General features: G+C 40.9%; 1 protein-coding gene across 8 annotated transcripts in view; it reads left to right on the top strand.

Annotated features, from left to right (window-relative positions):
• The first annotated feature begins 948 nt into the window (after nt 1-948).
• LOC130702435 (forkhead box protein P1-like) overlaps nt 949-16,058 on the top strand; it is a 29,021-nt gene continuing 13,911 nt past the window's right edge. For 2 of the 8 annotated variants that reach the window (XM_059495969.1, XM_057524105.2), the window contains exons 1-2: nt 13,896-14,150; nt 15,329-15,460. In XM_059495969.1, the coding sequence (XP_059351952.1) occupies nt 14,148-14,150; nt 15,329-15,460 (135 nt within the window). In that variant the 5' untranslated portion in view covers nt 13,896-14,147. Of the gene's footprint in view, nt 1,226-13,893; nt 14,151-15,328; nt 15,461-16,058 lie in introns of those variants that run through there. The other 6 variants (XM_059495971.1, XM_059495970.1, XM_059495966.1 and 3 more) reach the window with 5 other exon arrangements.

Raw genomic sequence — 16,058 nt, 5'->3', positions numbered from 1 at the left:
CCCTTTTCGTTCTGTTTGACTCTAATTGGGAAACGAAAATAATGCCCCGCCAACAGATGGCCAAAGATGCGGGAAATTTGAAACCCGATATGATGGTGGTTGATAGACTTATCAGATCGTGTTTTGATTTTGTCTTTTAAGTAAGACATTGTTCTTCTTTAAAGATAACAAACAAATTCTGGAACAGATTTCGACTTGGCGATAGGTTGGCAAAGAGGTTGGAAACAAAGGTGTTGCAAAGGTGCACTCGTTTTTCCTCGTAGACGAAATTCGACGACGATGTCAGCTTATCGACGACATCCGATTTTCTTTTGTTTTTCATTTTTTTTTGTCAGAATGATAATAATAATAATACAGAGAAAAATGAAGGAGAGGTCTGGGAGGCGAGGGGGAAAACAATTGTCACACCGTCACTTTGTAAATTGTCCAGTTTCCAAAGTGTGCCTGGAAAAACTGGTTTCTCAGATTTTTTTTTTTTTTTCTTCCAAAAAGCCACCCCCCCCCCCTCTCACTAACCCCCTACCCCCCCGTCCGCCTCTCTAAAACACCATATGCATTGGGACAACCCTCATCTTCACTTGGGGATTTACCCTCCCACCCACCTCCCCTGTTTTTTTTTTTCTCTTTTAAATGTATACACATACTCATTCCTCAACTTCTACTTGGCCAAAACCAAGAAGCATGAGAAGCAAAAGAAACAAACTGTGTTTAGTACTCGACGAGCGAGAGACGCAGCCAGCGGTCAGCAAGTTCTTTGCAAAACTCATTAACATTTCAGTTTTTTTTGTTTGTTTTTTTTTTCAAACTGAGGTCGGGTTTTTGATTTGACGTGAATTCGCACAGAGACGCATTTCGTTTTTCGATTGTATATTTTTTTTTTTTTTTTTTTTTTTTTGCTTACGTGTGGCGCATCCGGTGGACGTCGAAAGACTCCACTCACTTGAACTTGTGTGTTGCAGTTGTTTTCGTTTTTCTTGCAATCAACAGTTGGGGTTCTTTAAAAAAAAACCATCGGGAAAACAAACCGGATTATTAATCGTCTTGAACATTTTTCTTTGCGTGTGTTATATAACTAGTGCGGGGGAGAACGTTCTTCCGGTGCGCGCGAAATTTGAAATTCAAGAGAACCAAACCCAACCAGGACGGACAGTGTTTTTTTTTTTTTAGAAGCTTCCGGTTTGTGGCCCCAAGATCTACGGCGCCCCATTCATCCATACATCGTTCCGTAAGTCGAAACTATATGTTTTTTTTTTTAAATCTTCTTTAAAAAAAAAAAAAAGGGATGACGTGTACAGAGGAAGTTTCTTATTGGCTGTCGATGATCTACTCATTTCCGAGATTATTATTATTATTATTTTAAATACCACGAAATGTTTGCGTCTGGGTGTCATTAGTGGTTTGGAAAGGACGAGGTTGTAATCTGGTAAGGAACGTCCGTCCAACGTAGTATATCATTTATTTTTAATTAAATAACAATTCAAAGTCCATCCGGAGAATGGGAAATGGACCTCTTTTTTTTGTTGTTTTATTCCTTCCCTTTATTGTACAAAAAAGATGAGGGGACGGAGAAAATAGGAAAAACAAAAACAATTTATGTAGGGATGCTGTACCACATATACACGTCTATTTTTTAAGAGTGAGAGGGGGAGAGGGGGGGGGTAGTTGAAGGCGGAGGGAGGGGGTGTTCATTGATATCTCAAAGCCAAAGTGTCCCCGCCGATGCTGCTGTCGATGAGATCTTTAATAGCTTTTTTATTTTCATCTTTTTTTTTTTTCTCTCTCTCCTTGGCATTGAAAGGGGGTTCCTCCGTTCCTTTCGAGTGTAGCGGTGGCAGGGAGGGGTAGGAGGTCATTCATTATTGAAATTCCGAACTCCTCCTCCCTAAGTCGGTTCCTTCTCTGTGAAGTCACACAGATCCTTTTCTCTCTGTGCGTACATGAGACATCCACAAGTTTTTTTTTCTTTTCTCTTTCTCCCGGACCCAAACACAAAATTCGAACCAGAAGGGAAGTTGAAAAAAAAAAAAAAAAAAAAAAAAAAAAAAAACTTGTAGTGGAACAGGTCAGCTCGTTCCAGCAGTTGTTCCTTCTCCCGTTTCATGATCCTTCCCTTCCTTTATTCTTTTTTTTTTTTTTTGCCTTACCATTTTTTTTTCTTTTTACGACACTTCCGAGCGCGGCTCAAACACATACGCACAAACACAACTGTAAGAAAGAGAGAGAGAGAGAGAGTGGTCAGTCTGCGAGGCTCTATATACATGCATTGCGTCGTTTGTGTTAACACACACACACACACACACACACAAGAAGAGGGTCTTATGGCCCTCCACTGTGTGGGAGGGGTAACTGGAACTTTTCGAACCCAGTCAAAGGGAGGGGAATCTATGGACTTTTTTTTTTCTTATTATATATTCCCATATATACCGCTGGCTTTTCTTTTATTTTTCGCCTTCAGATTTCAATGCACCTCCTCTTTGTGTGTTCCAGAAGGGGAGGAAGAAAAAAAAAAAAAAAAAAAAAAAAAGAAAAAGAGACCTTCAATGAGAAAAATGTTATTTCATTTCTTTGCCGCTTTTAAACTAAGAAAATCTTAGTCACACGTACACAAGCGGCCATATAACTGTCCGTTTTTTTTTTTCTTATGTGCTCCTCCTACCATTTTCGAACTGGGTACAACAATCAAGACTCTTTTTCTTTGCACCATATGCAGCACCGAATGAATTGCTGTGTTTTGTCTTCTTCTTATTGGCTTCGGGGGTTGTATACACTTAACGCGCTGGACTGTGGCCATCGTTTGTGTGTGTATAATAAACAAGGGAGAGAGAGAGAGAGAGAGCATCTTTAAGGTCAGGTCAACATGGCACAATTGGGATTGTGCGTTAAAGTTTCTCTTCGTTGCTGTGCGTAGCGCGTTATTGTCCCAGCTCAAAAATGCTCGGACAAACAAGACTATCCCTTTTCTTCTTCTTTTTTTTTCTGGAACACACCTGGACCGTCTCTGAGAAAACTTATTTGATGAAACAACATTCGTTTCATTTTTTTGGGGGTGGGGGGGTGGGAGGGGGTTGGGGAGTTTTCTTTATTTATATTCATTTGAATACGAGGGATTGAAAAGCCCCGGATGCTTGTGCAAGTTTATCGGATGAAAGTCAAAGTCAACTGGGTTAGCAATTGAACAGACCAAAATGTGTTGCTCTCCCTCTCTGTGTGTGTGTGTGTGTGTGTACAAATAAAAGTTTTCATTTCCATTTGGACAGAGAAAAGAGGAAAACTCTTTAAAGAGAAAAGCCCTTTTGATTGAAGAGAGAAAAGAGATGGCAAATGAAGATGCTCCGAATAAATGTACAGCGAGAGAACACCCCCCCCCCCCTGCTTCTGCCAAACCCGAAAAGTTTTGACTCTGCTACTGTACCCTTGCACTTGCTTTTTAGTCATCTGTTTGTATTTCTCTTCTCTTCTTTCTGCTTTGGGTGGTGGTAGGGAGGGGCCTTTCTCCCTGGGCACCAGGCGGAGTCGGCCGCTTGATCAACTTGGGCCGAGTAAGAGATTCACGTTTAAAAAGAAAAGACGAGGAAGGCTTCTTCGAAAGCAAGTAAGAGAGAGCCCTACAGTCATTGGACGGGGGTGGGGGGGGGGGGGCAGAAAAAAAAAAAAAAAAAAAAGGCCTGGAGAACAGGGGCCACCACTAATTGGAATAATGCAAATGAGCAAGTTGCTTCTTGCCTATGTTCTTCTTGCAAAAGAGGCGGTGAGAGGAGGCCAAGTGAAGTCACGTTATATATCTGTGTGTGTGTGTGTGTGTGTGTGTAGGCAGAGCGCGCAAAGTCTTGGCAAACCTTTCAATAGTTGACGAAGCGTTGTCTTTTATGTTGCTAATTAGTTGGCTGACGTTTTTGAAGAGGTTGGTAACCCAGAGCCGTTCCCTGGTAGAAGATTTTCTTGTCTTTTAACACACAAACTCGCCCATCCGCCCGCCCTTTCACTCCCCCGCCCTCGCAAAAGTCTCCCCCCTCCCCCCCCCAATCATAGTCGACTGCATTGGAATCAAGCACTGGAACATTTTATATTTCTGTATTCAAAAGATGTCTGACGCACGACGTCGTCCTTTTTATTTTTTTTTTTTTTTTTTTTTTTTTGCGATTCCCTGCGCAAAAGATGACACGAGTTAGAGAAAACGTTGAGGTGGTATCAATCCATCAGACATTTTGGAATTTGAAATTTCTTAAGACTTTGTGTCGTTACGGGTACAGCATTCCCTAAATTTTTTTTTTTTTTCTGACATTATCGCTTCTTTATTTTATTGCATAATTTATTTTTTTTTTTTTTTTATAAACTTCAGTCCGGATGCGTTTGCGAGGTGTAATCCGGATACAAGAGTTTTTATTTTTTTTTCCTTTAAAAAAAAAGAAAAGAAAAAAGATAGTGAACGTATGCGACACACGCCAATTGAAAATGGGCAACCCGCTGTGCGGTTTTTCTTTACAATGTTATTCTTATATGTTTGAATGTTAAGAGTTTTTCATATCGTCCATCCGCACAGTCCGTTGTATTTAAAAAAAAAAAAAACTTTATTTTTTCTGTTCGTGTAATGAGACGCAATTGTTTCGTGCAACACACTGACAATTTTTTTTTTTTTCCCTTTTTGTCCATGTAAATGCGTGTTTCTTGTTGGCATCAGACCGTTTTTAATTGACGTAGAAAAATAGCGAGTTAAAAAAGAAAATCACGCTCACGTGCGTCTAGTACACATGTCGTGATTGGGGTGATGAAACTTTTCTTCTTTTTTTTTTTTTTTCATTCGAATTTTTTATATATATATATTTTTTTTTTATGATTTGATGAACTCGCCTGGCCATAAGACACAAATAAAGGGTTGGTCCAATATTAAAATGTGTAACTCTAGCGCTAATCATTATAATAGACCTCCTCTCCCCCTCCCTTGAAAAAAAAAAACTGGGCTTAAATAAAAAAAAAAAAAAAAAAAAAAGAAAAAGTTTTCATTTGTGTAGTTGCGACGTCTGCGTGTCATGCCATCATCATCAACAAATTGTTAAGAAAAAAATACAACAAATTGTCGCCAAGTTATCGATCAAATGGGAAATGAAAAAGGAAAATAGAACAACGTTCGGCCATAAAGCCGAGGCTTTTGTGTCATGTTCTGTTAGCCATGGAAGACGGTCAGCTTTGGCAGTCTAATGGTGATGTGCCACATCAATTAGCCACTTTGCAAAGGCATGACCCCACACAATCCAAGTCCAAGTTTTTTTTTTTTTTTTTTTTTTTACCTGTCTGAATTACACACACACACACACACACACACATACAAAAAGAGGAGGGGGGAAGAAAGCCTAACCGACGTTTATGGGAATTCTTTTCAATAATAATAATCATTTTTTACGTGTGGCGTGACACGGAGAGGTTAAACATTTTACTAATTATCATCGTACCTATTGTATTGATTAGACAAAAATCTTGGAAATTTTTTGAATTTTATTATTCTTAAAATCGTTGATAAGATAACAAACGTTTCAATCTTCGATCATGTCATTTTTTTTTTTGCTTTTTTCTTTTTTTTTTGGCAACAATTTCGCGTTGACTTGTAATCAGCAGCGCCAAGTGGAGACGTCGACACGGTTCTTAACACCTTTCGACTAAATCATCAAGTGTGTTAGCCGACGGGGACTTCTTTCTTCTTTTTTTTTTTTTTTTTTTTTCCTTCAATGCGGAGAAGACCTTTTTTGTTTTTACTGTTTTTCTTACATCATCTATTTAAACTGCAAAACGGACGAAGAGGTTTTAGTTGCAGCTACCATCAGCATTTTCGCAATGGGCTTTTCCCCCGCGTTCGGCCTCTAGTCACGCGCGGCTCGCCGCACAGATGGATGTCCTTAGAGAAGCTAACTCTTTCGACCATCTAATGATTAGCTTGAAATTAAAATAAGACAACCAGGATGGTCCGAATGCCAAAGAGGAAAAAGATTCACGTTCGGCTATGCGCCCGATTGATATTAGATCACGACAGGTAGTCACGCGAGGCATCCGAATTTTTTTGTACATCCTTCCGCCCATTTTTTTTTTTTTTTTTTTTAATACCCCCATTTAAAAAAAAATAAATAAATAAATATTTGGCAATAGGGTGATAAGAATTTGTTCATCGATACACAATCGAAAATCGATAAATCAAAATGGACAAATTCAATCGAGTTTTAAAACAAAAGCAGACATTGTTTAGTGATGACGTGGAGTTAGGCCAGTAATATCGTGTTACTCGTCATTACGTGAGTGCCTATACACGCTCCCACCGTGCGGATGCAATGGATTCATATAGAGATTCTTCTTGTTGTGCGTATTTCTTTTTTGTTTTTTTTTGCGATCTGTTCGACTGTCTGGCTAATTAATTTTCTGTGTGTGTGTGTGTGTGTGTGTGTCTCTCTCTCGCTATGTGTGTGTGTGAGCATGTGTGTTGACTGCCAACTTGTTTACTCTCTTTCTCTCGTCGGCCATCTTGCTTCAGAGGAAGGGAAAGAGATTGAGGAGAAGAGAGGGGGGGGGGAGGAGGAGGTAGGAAAAAAAAAAAAAAAAAGGGAGTTGAGTTGTTGTTGTTTATTATGGGATGCAATATAAGAGCCGTTGCTAACGACAAACAAGTCCGAACGGAGGGAGCCCCCAACAGCACAGGGAGGTACGGAACCAAACATGGGGGTAGGAGAAGGAGCGGGGGGGGGGGGGGAAGGGTAGTAGAGAAAAAGAGGAGGGCTTTTAAAAATGAGGGCGAAGGTGGAGTGGGTGGGGAATGGAAGCAGAGGGTGGCCAACGAGGAGGGGGCTTCGAGTTTATCCAGCGCCAACAACAACAACAACAGACCCCCGTCCTCCCTTTTTTTTTTTTTTCCGAACCTTCTCCTCTGATGGACGGTCACGTCACAAACACACACAGACACACACAGACTAGAGACACACACTCACGAAACCTGGTGTGCAGCCACCAGTCGCTCTTTTCACTCACTTCTCCGGCCGCTTCATTCAAATTTTCTTTTTGAAAGCCGCCAATTTGAACAAGAATTCATCCGCACGCAGCGTTCCATCCGCTTATTGGATTAATAAATTCGAACGGGCAGTGCGGACGGTTTGGCAAACAATTCACGCCACCGGCAATTCTCGTTGTGTCGATCTTGTTATTGTTTTTTTCGTTTTGAAAGTGAAAAAAACAAAACAAAACAAAAAAAAACAATTGAACACGCCCCCGTTTATTTCGTGATCCGCCGACGTCATCCCGCCCGCAAGTCCAAACGGTCTAAGGATGAGTTCCACTCCGCATTTCTCCAGGTTAGAATTTTGATACAAAAAAAAAAAAAAAATTATTGTTAAATGTTGCGATTTTGTTGTTGTTGTTGTTTTGAGCTATTTATAAACACGCTAAAGGTCCGGAAACGAATGAAATAAGCAAAGTCACATTGATGTGTATGTGTGTGTATGTGTGTGTGTGTGTACGTACGACGACGACTTGTTTGCGTCCGTCCGTACCGACAATAATATTATGAATTGAACAGATTCCAACTGCGATTAGATTGATCGCCTGTAAGTTATTGGCAGACAATCACTAATTATGCCCCCCCCCCACCCCTCGGCCTTCGCATGTTTTTATCGGATGTTTTATTTTGATAGTTTTCCGAACAATCAGAGAGCAAAACGTGTTTAGATGATTTACAGGATTCGCTTGTTTCCCATTCGAACACACAAGAGCAATCGCTTTATACGTCTCTCTATCTCTCGTTCTATTTTGAGTGATATTTCTGTACTTGTCGTATTGATTACTCGCTCTGCGGGACATGTTTATCAATGACGTTGAGTCTCCTCCTGTTTTTTTTTGTTTTGTTTTTTTTATCCCCACCCTACTTTCCACCTATATTTCGTGTATTTATAGTAACCGTACGTGGTTGACCAGGCAACGTCAATCCATTGTTTTGAATCTGTTGGGAAGGTTATAGGTAAAAACCCCGAGACCTATCGGAGGGACACACACACACAAAAAAAAAGCCTAGAAATGTTGTGTTGACATGCGGATCATTTCAATCGCAACGAATGTTCGATGAATTTAGAAATGTATCAATTTTTTTTTTTGGGGGGGGGGGAGGGGGAGGGCCAAAGATGATGATGCCTATCTCTCTCTTTTTTTTTTTTTTTTTTTGAACTGCTGATAGATGGTGGCAATCGGCTAAAAAGACGATAGTCCTTCCTTCCTTCTCTCGGATGTTGCCAACCCAAACTTTTTAGTTTTTTTTTTTTTTTCCTGCCCGCAACCCGCGCCAAGAGAAACAATAACAACAACAACAACACAGACGATAAGGAATGATTTTAAAAATAAGCTTTTATTTTTAAATTCTAAATAAGAACTGCAGAAATGAGTGGCTGGGAGTAGGTGACTAGGAGTAGTAACAAGAAGAAATGATTTCGGCGAATATCGAAATTCTGTTTTGTTGGCATCTCTCGAGGATGGAGAGATAAGAGAGTCCGAGTCATGGCCGGTGCGTTTTTGTATGTAAACAAACATTTTTTTTTTTTTTTTTTTTTTTTTTGCCGTAGAGAAAAATGGTCGTCCGTGGAAGAGGAAGCGATAGAAAAAAAAAAAAAATACGAAGAGAAGATGATGATGGTGTACTATATACATGTTGTTTTTGTCTGTTCTTGCTTGTCCCTGCGCCTTCCTGCTTGATGTTTGTGTTTTGTGCGGTAGCCTCGGCCGAAATGAGCCAGTGGGTCCGCACCAAGGCAAGCAAAAATAAAATGAAGGGCTGGGGGGGGGGGGGTTTGGAAGCAGAGAGAACTTTCTATTTATCTCCCGGGATGTTTTTCGGACAACATAGACCAGGCCCAGCCAAAAAAAAAAAAAAAAAAGAGTAGGGGCTATATATATGTATATATCTTAACTATGTGCTGTTATTTACTAAAGTAAGAAACCTTCCTCCCCCTCCCCCCTGTTTTTGATGGTGCGGGAGAAAGAAAAAAAAACAAAAAAAAAAAAGCCGGGTGGAAGATGTTGTTGATTGTTTCGGGTCGGCTGCCTCCTCCCTTTTTTTTCGCCTGCTACACCTACCCCACTCCTTCATATACATATACCCTTTTTTTTTTTTTTTACCTTGTCTGCCAAAAAACGTGCCAAAGAACATACCATCCCTTAACCGCCTTGACCTCACGACCCCGACTCGTTTTTTTTTAAATTTTATTTTTCTGCTTTGGACCTTTGACCTGTTTTTGTTTGTTCGCTTGGGCCGTTGTTGTTGTTGTTGTCTGGGTTTCTGAGGATTCCTTCGCGTTGCCTTGTCTTGTTGTTTGTTGTTCTCCTCATTTCCTGATGGATAGTTTCAACAACCCCTCTTTTTTTTTTTAGGATTAAACAACAACAAAAAATGCATCCCCTTCTCCGGCAGAAAAGAAATGATTCATAGTTTCACGATCATCATCAATACGTGCGGACACTTTAGAAATTTTATTCTTCCTTTATTTTATTTTTTTTTTTTTGTGAGGCCAACTAGAAAACAAAAAATCGATTCACGTTCATTAACCAAATTCTGAGAAGTCCATTTTTTTTTTTTTTTTTTGTTAAAACCCCCCCCCCCCACTCATTTTATTTATTATTTCTTTTTTTAACTGTTAGAAAAGAGAAACTGAAAAAAAAAAACGGGAGTACTGCGAAAAAAAAAAAAAAAAGTTTTGTTTCGCTGCAAAAAGCGTTACGTTGGATTCGTTAAAAACAAAACAAGAACAAAAAGTGTTGCGGCAACCGAGAGTTTCAGGCTTTTATTTTATTTTATTTTTTCGTAAATCAACAGCGTATAAGTCTCATCGCCAAAGAGATACAGTCAACTCGGTCAGATTACACGCGCACACAAACACGTAGACAACACGCACACACACACACACACACACAAAAAAATATATGACGACAAGAAACATACGTCAAAAGTTATCCCCCCCCCCGCTTTCTCCGCTTCTGCCATTGCAACGTTCCATGTCACCACTTGCCACCGTTTTTTTTCTTTTTTCTTTTTTATAGTGTATACCTGTCGTGGGAAAAAAAAAACAAAAAACAAAACAAAAGAGGGACCAGTCGAAAAATTCTTGTTTCGTTCGCTTTCCTCTTTGGCTGTGTGTGTGTGTGTGTCGCAGCAAAAGCCTTCACTAATTGCTTGTTTATCTAATTGTTGTTGCTGGCAACAAGGTGAAACTCTGTGCGCGCCACACTCTCGGAATAGGGAGTGTAGCATGGGGACGAGTAGCGGGCCATATCTGGCTACAAGCACACCTTCGTAGGGTGGAGGGGGAGGGGCGAAGGAGGGAGTAAGAGAGAATTGCATCCGTATGACTAATGAATTTTCGTATATTTCCTGTGGCTCCGCTAATGTTTTTTTTTGTTGTTTTTTTTTTTTTTTTTTTCGAAGACAACAGAGAGAGACATGCAACAGAAATGCCGGGCTACAGTTGCATTCATTACGGATGTGATTGTTTTCACTTTACGTACGACATGCGAATCGATAATCAGCTTCGCTTGGGCTTTTCAATTGAGACGTCTGGTTAGATCAGGTGGTTTAAAGTCAAACGAAATTTTGGAAACATCATCGTTTTCAATTCGACTATTATCAAATGCTACGTAACATAAAGAATAATGCGCTAGTGTATTTTCTCGATCGTTCTGTCGTTGCATGACAAATGATCGAAGATGGCAGAACATCTTTTTTCTTTAATGGTTGAAGGATAAAGTCCCGCGTTTCTTTCCCGCAAGGCAATCGAACGCGTTCATTTCCCCCCCTCTCTCCTTCAACAGTACACACTTTACAACACTGTGTGTATGTGTATACACACACACACATACGGAGCGATAGGGAAAAAAAAAAAAAGATTTAAAAAAAAAAAAAGAGGCTTTGCGATGATGCGCTTTTCAAACGTCATGTCCACGCGTGGCGTCTGCCGTGCCGTCGGGGGGTTCGTCGATTGATGAACTCCCGGATCATTTTCGGATATCTTGCCTTTCTTTTTTTTTTTTTTTTTTTTTTTTTTTTTTCTTTTACCTCTCCCCATCTTTTTTTTTTTTTTTACCCTTTCTTCTTTGTACATCCATAAGCTATATAGTTTATAACTGGCCTTTTTCTTTCTTATTTACCCGCATACGATCGTTTCCGCTGTATCTTTTCTTTTTTTTTTTTTCGAGACGTAGAACGGACAACAGCAGAGTCCAGTGACGATCGTCGGACATCATCTGAAAGCTTTACCATCAATTGATGGCTTTTATTTTTTTTTTTTGCGGTTGTTCCATATCAGAAACAAGGGATTTGCAAGACTCGCTGATGTTTTTTTTTATTTTTTTTTTTTTTTGGGGGGGGGGGGGGTTCCTGTTATGCTTTAAACAACAGCAGCATCTTTTTCTTTTTGCGCTTGATTCAACGCGATCGACGCACAGCAGTTGTCGCATTTTTTGACGAATTGTTTTCGTGAGCTCGCGCTATTCGTCTTTTAGCAACGCAAAAAAGAAGGGAGAGAGGGGCGTTGCCCAGGGGGTCGTTTAACATTACCCGCGCTTCCCTTTTTTTTTTTGATTTATTTTTTTTTGTTGTTGTTGTTGAAAATTGCGTTTAAGTCCTAAATATCCGGCCTCTCCCTGTTGGATACTCTCTCTGTGGTGGGTCTTTTAATTGTTTAGCATTGGTCACGCTCGTTGTGCGATTTTCGGCCGTGGCCGATCGAGTGCGCTTATTTTTTTTCATTTATCAGACAAGAAACTGGAACAGTCTTGGCTTTTTACCGCGTCCCATAGCCGATGCTAAGAACTGAAAAGGATCGCGCGCTCTACATTGTGTACTTTATGATGGCAGCCTCCGTCCCCCCCCCCCCTTTTCTTTTGTCTTATTATTGTGTGCTGTTGTTTTTTTAAAAATTAGTTTATACTTTGCATTGTTTTTGGCCTGTTCCAGTCCAGTTCGCTTGGTTGACTGCTCATGGAATGTTTTTTTGTTGTTGTCTCCTATCGTCTTTTTATTCGAAAACTATTTGCTCTCGTGCCGGACACAACGTGCCGCCGCGTTCAACCATGCCCCCTCCCCCCCCCCCCCCCATCTGCGTGACCGCCTCGCTAATCTGTCAATTGTGAAAGCAAAGAAAACAAAACGTAAAAATAGGATGGCGTTTAGAATTCTAAGGAAATTAATTTAAGAAAAACGAATCTAAAACTATTTGTATGTAATCTAATTTTTTTTTTCCTTTGAAAAAAAAAAAAAAATAACATTGGATGTTCACGCGTTCGATTTTATTTCTCCAAAATGGCATTGAAGAATTTGTATTTTTTATTGACGCGGCGTATTATTTAGTGTGCGGCGAAATTGTTCCAGCATCCATTCAAAGTCCGCCACATTCGAACGGGCCGTGCGCGTTCAAAAAAAAAAAAAAAAAAAAATATGGGAAGACGTGTGTGCGTTATACGCGAACAACATATCACATCAAAATCAAAAGGATAGGATACGTAGAGTATGAAATAGAAATGGGGGGTGGAGTACGAAAAGAAAAGGGATCGACTTTTGAATGTCGAACGTTGCGCTAGAAGCAGAGTAGCGAGAAAAAAAAATCATAGATCTATCTCTGCTCCAGCAGTTTTCTTCACCCTCGTCCTATACAACGGGCCACTGGAACGTCTATCCCCTTCACGATGTATAGCCTTCACCTCTTTGCATTTTTCCCTATTGAAAAGCTATATAGAGAGACAGATGATCTATATATTTTATTCACTCGATGATAAACTATCGCTCAAAAAAAAAACCAGGAACGACGAAGATTTTTCTCTCTTTTTTTTTCGAACTGGTTCGGTTGGGCCTCTGTCTCGCTTCCATCAAGCTGCACCAACTATGCGCCCTTTCAAAGTTTCGCACGTCTATTTTTTTTTTTTTAAATGTAGATGTTAGTGACTTTAATGTAAGTTGCCTTCTATAAAGTCAATCCGCACTTTAACATGCCAAAATGAAATTTGAGTAAGACTTGCGGAAGGGTTTAAGAACGACGAACGTAAACAATCTGCAATTGCTATGATTCATATCTAATCAGGACCTGTAATCAAACACTATTTGTTGTGAAGGCCATTGGATGAACACCTGTATTTTCAAATCGATTCATCGTGAGCTCTTCGTGAAGACTTGCGAGCGCGCAATGTCGTGGTAGACACAACATGTTCAAACAAAAATAAAGCCTATGGCATTAGGCCTGCGACAAAGACAGTCCATTGTGTTACTAATCTTTGAAAATCAGATTGCGATGCGGTTGATGATGTCGCGATCGTGTCGTAGTGGGTTGTCGAAAAATGAAACGACACATACAACAAAAAATAGAAGGGAAGACTCTGATACGAATCGGAAGGTGTCAGCCAGCACTTCGGGCCAGTGCAGAAGAGGAGAGACTCGGAAAAAAAAAAATGAGGGTGGTAAGTCAAAAAGGTTTGTTGGGAGGGAAGAATGGGAGTGGGTGGACGGTGAGGTACACCGACGAGTTGCATCGGCGCGCAAGTTCTTCTTTTCCTTTTTTCCTTTTTTTTTTTTTTTTGCCTTTTCATTTCGGCTTCATTCTTATTCCTTCTCGTCTCTCTCTCTCTCTTGCCGTTTGGGCTATTGTGGACAGCCGAAAAGGAGGGCCGGCCTGGATGGTTGGGGGAGAGAAAAAGGGGCGGCGGCGGACTAGCGTCATTCTCTACTCAATAGTTGCAGGGTCGAATAAAACACACAGACACACACACACACACACACAGAGCAGCAAAGAGTTAAAGCCTTCACAAAGGGTGTATATCACTGGGTGGTCGTGTTGAATGCGGCCGCAGTTGGGTGTTCTCTTCTTTACTCCGCACACTTGACACCGGCTCTCCACCTCACTCCGCACTCTCGTTTTCATTTTTGAATCGGAACCCCGCCCGCAAGTTGTTACCTGGTCCATCCTTTCCAAAGCTTCCATGCCAGATTAAATTTTTATTTTTAAATCATCCCTGCGGATTCTTGTTTGTCCCCATACGATATTATATATATCCTACCGTGCCCCGTACAAAAAGATCCCGAGATTCAAAAAAAAACAAAAAAACAAAGCAAACACAGTTGGGAAGTCGGTGCGTTCAAATATGGACTCATGGTGAGTAAAGCTAAAACTTGTAACGTTGAACTCGCATGCCGGGATAATTTAGTTCAAATGATTTATCAGAATCACGCCCGTACAAATTGCGTTGTCCGTTGATTGAAGATTTCATTCATTTTTATTTTGAACTCCGGGGCTCGTTTTTATGTCGTAATGATATCTAACTCGGCCTCTGTTCAAAGTGATGATGTTTGACGTATCGTGTACGAATTGCTTGGTTAAAACATAAAAAGAAAAAGGAGGGGTGACAGCCGTTCGCGATTCTTATTTAGGAGAGATAACGTAATGTATAAATTTTTTTATTCATTACGATGTGGCCGAGAGTTGCACGGGACAACTCATTAGCAAACGGAGGAGTTGTGTTTGTACGCGTGGTCGGTTTGTGCGGCAGTTTGTGCGTCTTCTAACCACCGAGTGGGTGATGGAAGGGGGCTGTGCGAGGACTCTGCCAAGCACACACAGACACACACAGACACACACACACACACACACACACACACACACACACACAAAAAAATAAAAAAGTGAGACAACATGTTGTATATCAAGACGACTAGACTCTTGATGATGATGATAGAAAGGATGGGCAAAACGGGTGAGGGACACTTCATTATTTCGTCATCATCTTTCGATTCTATACAAACAGAGCTCGACCACAGACTCCTCGGCTTCCCACCCACCAAGTCTTTTATTTTTATTTTTTTTCATTTTATTTTTAATTTTTGTACTTCTCCCTCCTCGCTCTTTCGCCTATGTGTGTGTGTGTGTGTGTGTGTACTGGCTCTTGTCTTTTTAATTGCGTTTGAATCGTCCGATTGTTGAACTCGCACTGAGTCGCTCTTTCTTGTTCATAATTGGATCGGTGCACCAGTTCGTACAGTGTGTCTACGTATTCACGATAGATATGTATATTCTTCGCCAAAAACAAAAGAGATGCTTGTCTGCTGCAACTGCGTCTTTTCAAAACCCCCCCAAAAATCCCCTCCGCCACCCGAAAATCAAACAAACGTTCTTTCCCTTGAGCCAGCACACTCGGCAATTGAATTTACTGGCCCAAAAATTCCCGACGCTCCATTTCTTCTCCCCCCCCCCTTTTTAAATTTATTTGTATCTTTCAAATAATAATAAAAATAAATGAACAGTCCATTTTTTTTATTTTAATTCACTTCAAATAGGTTGGGGAGCGCGTGATGGATCCAGAAACAGACGTCGACGGTGCCATCAACCTAAGCACTCATCAGCAGGCCGAGACTCAGCCAATCCTCAGTGACCAGCAAACGACATCGTCCCCGACGCTCAACCACAACGTGAGTTTTCTCCTCCACATTCATTTTTGATTTCATGAACATGCCGAGAAAATGAACGTGCATCACTTGTAATCGTCTAAGGCCAAAACAAAAACATATCGCCAGTTGATGGCGTCATAAGTACGTGCAAAAGTATCGCCATCCGTGCATTTTTCAGGTCTATAAAGGATTGAGTATAACGGTGTCGCAGCGGCAACCTGTCAAGGATCTTATTGGATTGCGAGGGGGGGGGGGGGGGTTGGGGGGTTGGCAGCTCTCACGTCATAAGATGCTAGTCCGAACAATCGCTTAACCATTTTGTTGTATTGTGGTATCGGTCTCGAGCGGCTATCACCCACAGCCTTTCCCCCCACGATCAAGAAAGAGAGAGAGAGAATAAGAAGGAGTCTGGTTGACTCGCCAGCTCACGCACGTCTCCATTGAATGGTCCCGTTGGGAGATGATGGGCAGCAGTGGATCCGCGCGTCGGGATCGGGAGACGGTCCCGCCAGTGGTTTGACTTTGTCCAACGAAAAAAAAAAAAAAAAGCGAGCAGACAATACGGTGTCAGCTTCGGTTGTTATTTGTGTGTCCTGGTGAAAGACTCGATGCCTCGAGT

This window comes from Daphnia carinata, chromosome 6, assembly GCF_022539665.2.
Source record: "Daphnia carinata strain CSIRO-1 chromosome 6, CSIRO_AGI_Dcar_HiC_V3, whole genome shotgun sequence".
Classification (NCBI taxonomy): Eukaryota; Metazoa; Arthropoda; class Branchiopoda; order Diplostraca; family Daphniidae; genus Daphnia; species Daphnia carinata.
The sequence above is the reverse complement of the archived record's forward strand: the minus strand, read 5'-3'. Positions and strand labels throughout refer to the sequence as shown.